Source organism: Haliotis rubra, unplaced genomic scaffold (genome assembly GCF_003918875.1).
Source record: "Haliotis rubra isolate DU_JTF1 unplaced genomic scaffold, ASM391887v1 Scf566, whole genome shotgun sequence".
Lineage (NCBI taxonomy): Eukaryota > Metazoa > Mollusca > Gastropoda > Lepetellida > Haliotidae > Haliotis > Haliotis rubra.
In genome coordinates this window covers 44,771-57,370 of record NW_025767264.1, presented here as the reverse complement: position 1 = coordinate 57,370, position 12,600 = coordinate 44,771, and the positions used below count along the sequence as shown (strand labels likewise).

General features: G+C 43.1%; 1 protein-coding gene across 1 annotated transcript in view; it reads right to left on the bottom strand.

Annotated features, from left to right (window-relative positions):
* The window catches only part of LOC124254149 (tyrosine-protein kinase SYK-like), a 323,457-nt gene that overhangs the window by 297,274 nt on the left and 13,583 nt on the right, over positions 1-12,600 (bottom strand). Inside the window, exon 2 of the mRNA XM_046688027.1 lies at positions 493-720. Within this exon, the coding sequence (XP_046543983.1) occupies positions 493-671 (179 nt within the window). The 5' untranslated portion in view covers positions 672-720. The remainder of the gene's footprint in view (positions 1-492; positions 721-12,600) is intronic.

Here is a 12,600-nt window from a genome sequence, read left to right as displayed (position 1 = left end):
GATGCCAGGTCAATGTCCCATAAACATGAAGTTAGTCCATGGTCGTAAACATGAAGCTAGTCCATTGTCCTGAACATGAAGCTAGTCTATGGTTCCCTACATGAAGCTAGTCTATGGCCCCCTATAAGAAGCTTCGCCACAGTCCTGCATATGAAGTTTGCCCATGGTCTTGCATAAGAAGCTTGTCCATTGTCCTGCATATGAAAATAGTTCATGGTCCCCTACATGAAGCTAATACATGGTCACATACAAAAAGCTAGTCCATTGGCCTAAACATGATGCTAGTCTATGGTCCCCTACATGAAACGAGTACATGGTCCCCTATATGAAACTAGTCCATCGTCTTAAACATAAAGCTTGTCTATGGTCCCCTACATGAAGCCAATCCATGGTACTGTACATGAAGCTGGTATATGTTCCTGTGCATGAAGCTAGGATATGGTCCAATACATGAAGCTATTTCAAGACTTCTGATGCAAGAACTAAACATACTTGTTGTGGTGACATATGCTGATGGCATAGTTCCCCAATGGACTGATGCTCTCTCGCAAAAGATAGAGGCCTTCGTTGCAACCTCGCTCTTTTAAAATAATTTCTGCTTCGTCTCGTGTGATACGTCCATAGAAGAATTTGGCTGATGAAGCTTTTTCTGGGAGTGCCAAACTAGCCATAATGCATTGTTCAGTTCCTTTTCCGTTCACGAGGAGACAGGCCACAAACCTAGAATTAAAGTACAAGATTAATTTGGAAAACATTTGTACATTTCAAAGTCAACAAAAATAGTGTGAAACCTTTTTTATCTAATGTTACAAACATAACATGAGATGGAGGAAAAGATTCAGACCAGATTATCCAAATATGAATCCATATTATTGCTAAGATTGACATAAAGGTGCTGAGTCTACTTCCAATGCTGTTTTAGTGCTTATTTATTTTTAAAACTTACAGAAATTCAGAGCCTTGGACCTGTATTATGACAATGTGATTGGAAAAATGGTCTTCAAAACAAAGCTTCCCCTGTATAACTATGAAAATGAGTGGTTTCCACAGGCACTTTAAAAACATGAAGAACAGATCTTAGCAAACACTTCTCATGAGTTCAGCTTAACAGAAGATGAATAGCACTTACTTGCATAACAATCATTCTTATTCAAAAGTTTTTGTGAAATGACACACTGTTTCCTTTACTTTCATTGGAACACTAGCAGCATGTTTACATAGAAATGAATTGCCTGGTCCAGACTCAATTATTTACAGAACACTGCCATACAGCTGGAATAAACAACTAACAACCAACCTACAACTGGTATAATGAAACTGAAATTATAATTTAGCAGAATACTACAAGAATGTTCTTGAAGTCTGCTTTTGTTTTCTTTATTTGTAAATCAGTTAGATAATGAAATTAAAGACTGGAGAAAGAGGTTCTGAATTTTTAGAACTTCGTTTATTGTTATGCTAGGTTCAGACTGTCATGCGATCTGTTAAGAACACCTCCTGGACACCCATCTGAGGCTAAAAGACACAGTAGCATTTCAAAACTACACAAGGTTAATACCACAGCTCTTCGATGAAGTCTTGCAGAGAGTGGCCCTTGATGGCAAACACATTGCTTGGAGTGAAGATACTCCAAATATCAAAACACATTTCTAACTAAAACAAATTCAACTTTTATTAAAGCTATTAAACTACACAATTTACTATTTTAATGCTTTTATACACCTTTGTGTTTTAAGTCCCCTTTTCAAGTGAACATCTATTAACTAAGTTGCTTTGACACGTTTCAATTCTAAATTCCTGTATCGGGATGAAACATTAACACATGTTGCTACTTGGTTAAACAACATACAACTAACTCCAAAACATAGACAAATTCACGTGTACCATCCACCATGCATGTGAAAATCAAAGTTTTCATAGCTATATGTGTTCAGGTGCATTTTGGCGCACTGTTTTCTTTGCTGTGTTTGGTCACACATTTCTCCTGTCCATTGCTAACAAGAAGCCACCTCAAACTGGCAGCCTGTACTTCAATTACCACCCTAGTTCTGGTGGATGCAGTATACAAGTTTGTGTGGATTGAGCTTGGAGCCAAGGACACATTTTAGATGCTAAGATATATGGTGACTCATGGCTGTTTATCGGCATGGAAGAGGAAGTCCTAATACCCCCTAACCCACACACACACACACACACACACACACACACACACACACACACCCCCTTGACTGCATGCCCTGGTGACTACCAAAACATGCCTTTTTCATCCTGTGGGATGACGTCTTTGCACTCAGGAACTACCTCATGAAGCCTTACAGCAGAAGAAGGATGTCCAGGAAGGAGAGGATTTTCAACTACAGACTCTCAAGGAGGAGGAGAGTGGTGGAAAATGCCTTTGGGATCCTGGCCAATAGATTCAGATGTCTCCTCAGAAGCCCATCACATGATATAGTGGAAGCGGCAGTAACTCTGCACAGCCTACTGAGGCTGAGGCATACAGGCATTGCAGCACAAGAGGCGGACCATGAGGATGAAAACCACAATGTCATGGCATGGAGGGTAGATGTGGATCAACCTCCTGCACCTCGCAACCACTATTTGCAACACTTAAATTTGCCAGTTGGTCATCAGGGTCTGTTTCGGCTTGCAGGCTTTAAGTTCTACAGGCCCTGAATATAATCTGCAGGCCCACTTTGTTGAAGTCAAACCAAAAAAGACTAAACTGTACACAATTTCACACTGTTTCTACAAAATCAATTAGCAAAGCCTATGGCCCAGAGATAAGTTTTTATTTGTTGAAGACTGGTGCTGACATTCCCATGCACGAAGTGTTGAAATACCAGGCAGTGAAACTGTAAGTTATCATAGCATGATGGATCATGGATGATTCCCGAATGTTAATAAAGAAAAAAAATATGGGAAAGATTAAAGTTGAAAAAAAAATACCAGATAATTTACTGAAGGCCACAGGGGCCTGCAAATATTTGAAACTGCCGGCCCGATACAATAACAACCGATGCTGGGCCTCCGGGCCGGGGATTATTTCGAACGCTGCGACCAACTCAGCTAGAGCAAATGCGGAGGATAAGAGAGCAACAGACATGGCATCACAGATCGTGACAGATTGTGGGAGATCGCAGCACATCTGCACAGAGCATGGTGTTTGTCTTGTCCATGATTGATTCCGATCTCCACAATTTGGAAGCATGATTAGATCCAATATGTTGTGCTTTGTTATGATGCAATACAACCTGATGCGATGATCATGGTAGACAAATTATTGTGTTGATGGTAGAAATTTTTTGAACCGTCCAAAATTTTTCTGCAATCAACACGATTGCCACGACTGACCTTAAGACCTGGTAAGATCTGATAAGATCTGACAGGATCACCACATTAGTCCACTATTAAGACCATGATTTCAATCGTGGCGTGAATCATGATAGTGTGAACACAGCATTATATATACAGATGGTTCGTAACAAATATTATATTTGGGATTACACTTTCTCAGTAAAGTACAGATTCAAGTAAGCCCCAAAATAATATATGATTCATTTGACCACTTTCTACAAGATGATACTTAGGTGCATTTGCTGACAATATTATAAGGTTACAAAAAAAGATTGATTTATTAACACAGTTATTGACATAAATGGAGACTGACAGAAATAATACATATTGGTCTTTAGAAATTGTCGTAAATTTGGGGAAAGTGAGGTTTGTTTGTTTTTGTCGATAAAAAGTTGAAAATTTCAATGCGTTACAATTATTTGGGATTATTGTTATTATTAAAGTTAACTCCACTCCCAACCTTGTTAAACTGTAATATTTATGTATGTGGATCTTAGGTTTTCTACTGAATAAAATTATTGATTGATTTATTGACTTATTGATAAGTGCCAAAAAGGATATAATGTTGTTATACAATATCACAGCTTGAAAAATTGTTTCAACTGCATCAAAACAAGTAGTGAAATATCGTAATAGCTTTGACAGCTTCATTAAAAGGCTATCAGTTCTTTTGGATATGTGCTCAATTAGCTTTAATTGGTATATTGCATATCTTGAAACCTGCCCAAAATAATTCAGCACAGAGTATCAAGGTATTTGTACCAAAATTATTGTACAGCTGGTACATGACCTGTACAGCAGGCATAGTTTGCCACATGACCTGTACAGCTGGCATAGCTTGTCACATGACCTGTACAGCAGGCATAGTTTGCCACATGACATGTACAGCTGGCATAGCTTGTCACATGACCTGTACAGCCGGAATAGCTTGCCAAATGACCTGTACAGCTGGCATAGTTTGTCACATGACCTGTACAGCTGACATAGTTTGTCACATGACCTGTACAGCTAGCATAGTTTGTCACATGACCTGTACAGCTGACACAGTTTGTCACATGACCTGTACTGCTAGCATAGCTTGCCACATGACCTGTACAGCTGACAGTTTGTCACATGACCTGTACAGCTGACATAGTTTGTCACATGACCTGTACAGCTAGCATATTTTGTCACATGACCTGTACAGCTGACATGGTTTGTCACATGACCTGTACAGCTAGCATAGTTTGTCACATGACCTGCAGAGGTGGCAAAATTTGTGACTCGAGTACTCGAGGGGTCAGACCCAACTCGAACCTGAGTACCCGACAAATTTGATGCTTATCTAAAACCAACATTGAAGCATACACCTGGCTGTTCCAACTTCCAATCTACGAATAATGCAACATGTATATGTGAATCTAAACATTCTTGAATAAAGCAATTGATATTCAATGTCAATGGAAGTATATATTACCTTTTTATTATTGCAAACAGTATGTGAAAGCAGCGTAAGTGTCACTGTGACACAGTTCCAAGTGATCAATAATGTGATTAAATATTCATGAGCTGGGCCAGTGATACCTTATCATGCCTGCAAATATAATTGGATGTGTCCGGGAAAGAAAACATTAAATGTACTTTTCTTTTCTTTTGGTTTTTAAATTTGATTGCTCTTTCAAAATTATCTAATATGAATATGTCGTTGCAGTTATTAGCAACTTTTAAGCATTCACCTAGACGATAAGGCACATAATCAATTAACCTTAATCATGGTTACCTCGTGGGGATGGGAATAACTCGATGCGCCTTGTGATAGCAAGAGTTGCATGTTCCCCAGGGAGTTGAAATAATACGATGTGCCGTAGATAACTTTATCATGAAACAACAAGTCAATAACACAACTTCTTGAAATTAAAATATGAATGCAAATCCGTGTGCCGTAAGACGGCATTTGATTTTTTTGGCCACTAAATCAAGATCAAAATGCGCCCAGACATTCCTTTTTTTCTCATGATAATCCATCTTGATTGCGTGAGACGTTTATTTAGAGTTATCTCCCTTGCGAGTCCATTCAATTGGACTCGAGTCCGGCCACGAGTGCTGAGTACTTGTAAGATCCCTATTTGTCACATGACATGTAAAGTTGGCATATCTTGTCACATCACCTGTACATGACGGAGATCCCCATGTATCATTTCCAACACACCCATGATCGAGAGAGATCCCCATGTATCATCCCCAAAATAAACTTGGTAGAAGGAGATCCCCATGTATCATCTACAACATAAACGGGGAGGAGGGAAATCCCCATGTGTCATCCCCAACACACAAGTGGTAGAGGGAGATCCCCATGTATCATTCCCAAGATAAACGTGGTGGAGGGACATCCCCATGTATCACTTCCAACATAAACGTGGTAGAGGGAGACCCCATGTATTATCCACAACATAAACATGGTAGAAGGGGATCCCCATGTATCATCTACAACATAAACGGGGTGGGGGGAGATCCCCATGTATCATCCCCAACATAAACGTGGTAGAGGGAGATCCCCATGTATCATCCCAAACACACATGTGGTAGAGGGAGGTCCCAATGTATCATCCCCAACACACACGTGGTGGAGGGAGATCCCCATGTATCATCCCCAAAATAAACGTGGTGGAGGCAGATCCCCATGTGTCAGCCCCAACATAAACGTGGAGGAGGGAGATCCCCATGTATCATCCCGGAAAAAATAAACTTGGTAAAAGGAGATCCCCATGTATCATCCCCAACACACGTGGTAGAGGGAGATCCCGATGTATCATCCCCAACTCACATGTGGTAGAAGGAGATCCCCATGTATCATCCACAACATAAACGTGGTAAAGGGAGATCCCCATGTATCATCCCCAACACACATGTGGTAGATGGAGATCCCCATGTATCATCCCGAACACACACGTGGTAGAGGGAGATCCCCATGTATCATCCCCAACACACATGTGGTAGAGGGAGATCCCCATGTATCATCCCCAACATAAACGTGGTAGAAGGAGATCCCCCATGTATCACTTCAATCATAAACGTGGTACAGGGAGATCCCCATGTATCATCTCGAACATAAACGTGGTAGAAGGAGATCCCCATGTATGACTTCGAACATAATCGCGGTAGAATGAGATCCCCATGTATCCTCCCCAACATACATGTGAGGAGGGAGATCCCCATATATCCTCCCCAACATAAATGTGGTAGAAGGAGATCCCCATGTATGACTTCGAACATAAACATGGTAGAGGGAGATCCCCATGTATCATCTTGAACATAACCATGGTAGAGGGAGATCCCCATGTATCATCCCCAACACACATGTGGTAGAGTGAGATCCCCATGTATCATCTCGAACATAAACATGGTGCAGGGAGATCCCCATGTATCATCCCCAACACACATGTGGTTGAGGGAGATCCCCATGTATCATCCCCAACATAAACGTGGTGGAGGAAGATCCCCATGTATCATCCCCAAAATAAATTTGGTAGAAGGAGATCCCCATGTATCATCTACAACACAAACGGGGTGGAGGGAGATCCCCATGTATCATCCCCAACACACAAGTGGTAGAGGGAGATCCCCATGTATCATCCCCAAGACAAACGTGGCAGAGGGAGATCGCCATGTATCACTTCCAAGATAAACGTGGTAGAGGGAGATCCCCATGTATTATCCACAACATAAACATGGTAGTAGGAGATCCCCATGTATCATCTTGAACATAAACATGGTAGAGGGAGATCCCCATGTATCATCCCCAACACAAATATGGTAGATGGAGATCCCCATGTATCATCCCAACAACACTGCGTGGTAGAGGGAGATACCCATGTATCATTCCCAACACACATGTGGCTCAGGGAGATCCCCATGTATCCTCCCCAAAAGAAACGTGGTAGAAGGAGATCCCAATGTATCACATCGAACATAAACGTGGTAGAGGGAGATCCCCATGTATCACCTCGAATATAAACATGGTAGATGGAGATCCCCATGTATCACTTCGAACATAAATTTGGTAGAGGGAGATCCCCAAGTATCACATCGAACATAAACGTGGTAGAGGGAGATCCCCATGTATCATCTCGAACATAAACGTGGTAGAAGGAGATCCCCATGTATCACTTCGAACATAATCGTGGTAGAATAAGATCCCCATGTTTCCTCCCCAACACACATGTGGTGTAGGGAGATCCCCATGTATCCTCCCCAACATAAACGTGGTAGAAGGAGATCCCCATGTATGACTTCGAACATAAACATGGTAGAGGGAGATCCCCATGTATCATCTTGAACATAAACATGGTAGAGGGAGATCCCCATGTATCATCCCCAACACACATGTGGTAGATTGAGATCCTCATGTATCATCTCGAACATAAACATGGTAGAGGGAGATCCCCATGTATCCTCCCCAACATAAACGTGGTAGAAGGAGATCCCCAAGTATCATTTCAAACATAAACGTGGGAGAGCGAGATCCCCATGTATCATCCCCAAGATAAACGTGGTTGAGGGAAATCCCCATGTATCACTTCCAACATAAACGTGGTACAGGGTTATCCCTAAGTATCATCCACAACATAAACGTGGTGGAGGGAGATCCCCATGTATCATCCACAACACACATGTGGTAGATGGAAATCCCCATGTATCATCCCCAACACACATGTGGTAGAGGGAGATCCCCATGTATCATCTTGAACATAAACGTGGTAGAGGGAGATCCTCATGTATCATCCCCAACACACATGTAGTAGATGGAGATCCCCATGTATTATCCACAACATAAACATGGTAGAAGGGGATCCCCATGTATCATCTACAACATAAACGGGGTGGAGGGAGATCCCCATGTATCATCCCAAACACACATGTGGTAGAGGGAGGTCCCAATGTATCATCCCCAACACACACGTGGTGGAGGGAGATCCCCATGTATCATCCCCAAAATAAACGTGGTGGAGGCAGATCCCCATGTGTCAGCCCCAACATAAACGTGGAGGAGGGAGATCCCCATGTATCATCCCGGAAAAAATAAACTTGGTAAAAGGAGATCCCCATGTATCATCCCCAACACACGTGGTAGAGGGAGATCCCGATGTATCATCCCCAACTCACATGTGGTAGAAGGAGATCCCCATGTATCATCCACAACATAAACGTGGTAAAGAGAGATCCCCATGTATCATCCCCAACACACATGTGGTAGATGGAGATCCCCATGTATCATCCCGAACACACACGTGGTAGAGGGAGATCCCCATGTATCATCCCCAACACACATGTGGTAGAGGGAGATCCCCATGTATCATCCCCAACATAAACGTGGTAGAAGGAGATCCCCCATGTATCACTTCAATCATAAACGTGGTACAGGGAGATCCCCATGTATCATCTCGAACATAAACGTGGTAGAAGGAGATCCCCATGTATGACTTCGAACATAATCGCGGTAGAATGAGATCCCCATGTATCCTCCCCAACATACATGTGAGGAGGGAGATCCCCATATATCCTCCCCAACATAAACGTGGTAGAAGGAGATCCCCATGTATGACTTCGAACATAAACATGGTAGAGGGAGATCCCCATGTATCATCTTGAACATAACCATGGTAGAGGGAGATCCCCATGTATCATCCCCAACACACATGTGGTTGAGGGAGATCCCCATGTATCATCCCCAACATAAACGTGGTGGAGGAAGATCCCCATGTATCATCCCCAAAATAAATTTGGTAGAAGGAGATCCCCATGTATCATCTACAACACAAACGGGGTGGAGGGAGATCCCCATGTATCATCCCCAACACACAAGTGGTAGAGGGAGATCCCCATGTATCATCCCCAAGACAAACGTGGCGGAGGGAGATCGCCATGTATCACTTCCAAGATAAACGTGGTAGAGGGAGATCCCCATGTATTATCCACAACATAAACATGGTAGTAGGAGATCCCCATGTATCATCTTGAACATAAACATGGTAGAGGGAGATCCCCATGTATCATCCCCAACACAAATATGGTAGATGGAGATCCCCATGTATCATCCCCAACACACAAGTGGTAGAGGGAGATACCCATGTATCATTCCCAACACACATGTGGCTCAGGGAGATCCCCATGTATCCTCCCCAAAAGAAACGTGGTAGAAGGAGATCCCAATGTATCACATCGAACATAAACGTCGTAGAGGGAGATCCCCATGTATCACCTCGAACATAAACATGGTAGATGGAGATCCCCATGTATCACTTCGAACATAAATTTGGTAGAGGGAGATCCCCAAGTATCACATCGAACATAAACGTGGTAGAGGGAGATCCCAATGTATCATCTCGAACATAAACGTGGTAGAAGGAGATCCCCATGTATCACTTCGAACATAATCGTGGTAGAATAAGATCCCCATGTATCCTCCCCAACACACATGTGGTGTAGGGAGATCCCCATGTATCCTCCCCAACATAAACGTGGTAGAAGGAGATCCCCATGTATGACTTCGAACATAAACATGGTAGAGGGAGATCCCCATGTATCATCTTGAACATAAACATGGTAGAGGGAGATCCTCATGTATCATCCCCAACACACATGTGGTAGATTGAGATCCTCATGTATCATCTCGAACATAAACATGGTAGAGGGAGATCCCCATGTATCATCCACAACACACATGTGGTTGAGGGAGATCCCCATGTATCCTCCCCAACATAAACGTGGTAGAAGGAGATCCCCAAGTATCATTTCAAACATAAACGTGGGAGAGCGAGATCCCCATGTATCATCCCCAAGATAAACGTGGTTGAGGGAAATCCCCATGTATCACTTCCAACATAAACGTGGTACAGGGTTATCCCTAAGTATCATCCACAACATAAACGTGGTGGAGGGAGATCCCCATGTATCATCCCCAACACACATGTGGTAGATGGAAATCCCCATGTATCATCCCCAACACACATGTGGTAGAGGGAGATCCCCATGTATCATCTTGAACATAAACGTGGTAGAGGGAGATCCTCATGTATCATCCCCAACACACATGTAGTAGATGGAGATCCCCATGTATCATCCCCAACATAAACGTGGTAGAGGGAGATCCCCATGTATCATCCCCAACATAAACGTGGTTGAGGGAGATACCCATGTATCACTTCCAACATAAACATGGTAAAGGGAGATCTCAATGTATCATCCACAACACACATGTGGTAGAGGGAGATCCCCATGTATCATCCCAAACACACACGTTGTAGAGGGATATGCCCATGTATCATCTCGAACACACACGTGGTAGAGGGAGATCCCCATGCATCATTACGAACATAAACATGGTAGAGGGAGATCCCCATGTATCATCTTCAACATAAACGTGGTAGAGGGAGATCCCCATGTATCATCCCCAACACACATGTGGTAGAGTGAGATCCCCATGTATCATCCCCAACACACATGTGGTAGAGGGAGATACCCATGTATCATCCCCAACACACATGTGGTAGAGGGAGATCCCCATGTATCATCCCCAACACACACGTGGTAGAGGGAGATCCCCATGTATCATCCCCAACACACACGTGGTAGAGGGAGATCCCCATGTGGCCTACCTTTAGAAAACAGCACTACAAACTTTAAAAATACGTCATAATACCATAGTAGTATATACAATGATTGTCGGAGATCAAGTCCAACAAAAGCCTCTGTAAAGCTTTATTTCATTAATAAAGCTTTTGTCAGGCCCTTAGACCTCGCCACCATTATATATACTACTTTTGAATCCCCAGTTAACTTCCCGGCCACACGTGACACAATAGTGTCACTATGACCGTGAACTAGCACTTTCCTGATCACGTGACACTATGTCGTGTTGACCTCGAGGAAACAGTTTAATGTGAATCGCCTATGATCTCTTTGGTGTTCGTAATGAAGGCTTGCTGGGCTTTTCGTACCCCCTGTTCTATGTACTTTTTTTTCTCGTCTTCGCTGATAGCATACTTACGAGACTTGGACCGGATTTCTTGTTTCATCTGACGGTACTTGTCGAGTTCAGAGAGGATTGAACGAAATTCCTCCTCTGAGATCTTACTGTCAGTGAGTGCTTTGGAAATAAGCTCACTTACCATGTTCAGCTTTGCTTCGGCCAGAACCCTGATCTCGTCGTGTTTCAATGCCTTACGATGCAGTCTGAGGGATGCAAACTTAAACATCAACCCTACCACCCCTACAACCCCAGCTGTTATTTCAATGGCTAGCACTATAGGTGCTGCCACGATGGTGACTAACAACCCAACACCTGCCGCCCCTAGTCCCATGCTGGTTGTTGTAAGGGCAGTATCAGCCCCATCCACGATATTGAAAGCTCTATGGTACTTCTTGCATAGTGCTTTCTGCGTGTCGCGGTCTTGTTCTAGTTGGCGTTTTACATCACATAACTGTCTCAGGGTTTTCGCGACTTCCTCAACGACTGGGTACAGACCCATCCTGTGTGCATATAATATATACTACAAGAGATATTTTAATTGGGCTTCATTTAATGATCGATCAATGTACTTGAGGCTTATAAGGTGTATATTCTCATGCAGGGAAATAGGTGAGAGTCTAACAGGTAACTCTGCATCCACACGAAGCTTACCATAGGTGGTTATAGAACCTGTTGAGGGGTCCGATTGTATGACAATACGGAGACGTTGACCATTACTACTGGGAGTCCAGCTTATTTTCACCCCGGGTAAAAGTTGTTGTCCGTAGAAGGTACTATCAGTAATTCTCTGGGTATAGACTTCTATGATGAGCGTGGAGCCTGGGTTCACAGCTGGAAAATTCAATTGGTGCCCGTGGGGGTTAAACCTTAACTCACCCCTTCTTGATACCTCTAGCCTATTGGGGTTGAAACCCGGTTCTATTATAATATCTGTATTAGGGGCCGGAATGAAAACCCCAAGCAAGCTACCATTGTTCCTAATTTGGGAGACATAGTTATCTCTGTTTAACGAGATATAAGTTGCGGTGAGGGTCATGTTGATCAACCATTCGGGTTCCTTTAAGTCTGCCAGAGGCTGCCGTATGTACACACCGTCTCTTAAGAGCAGGACGTATAAGCCCCCGTCCACGCCGAACAGATCGAATCCCTCCGTGTCCCCTAGATCGTTAAGTGTGGCGTTGGGTCGATGACAATTGGACATTGCTATAATACTATTACGAGATAGTTTCCAATTGTTT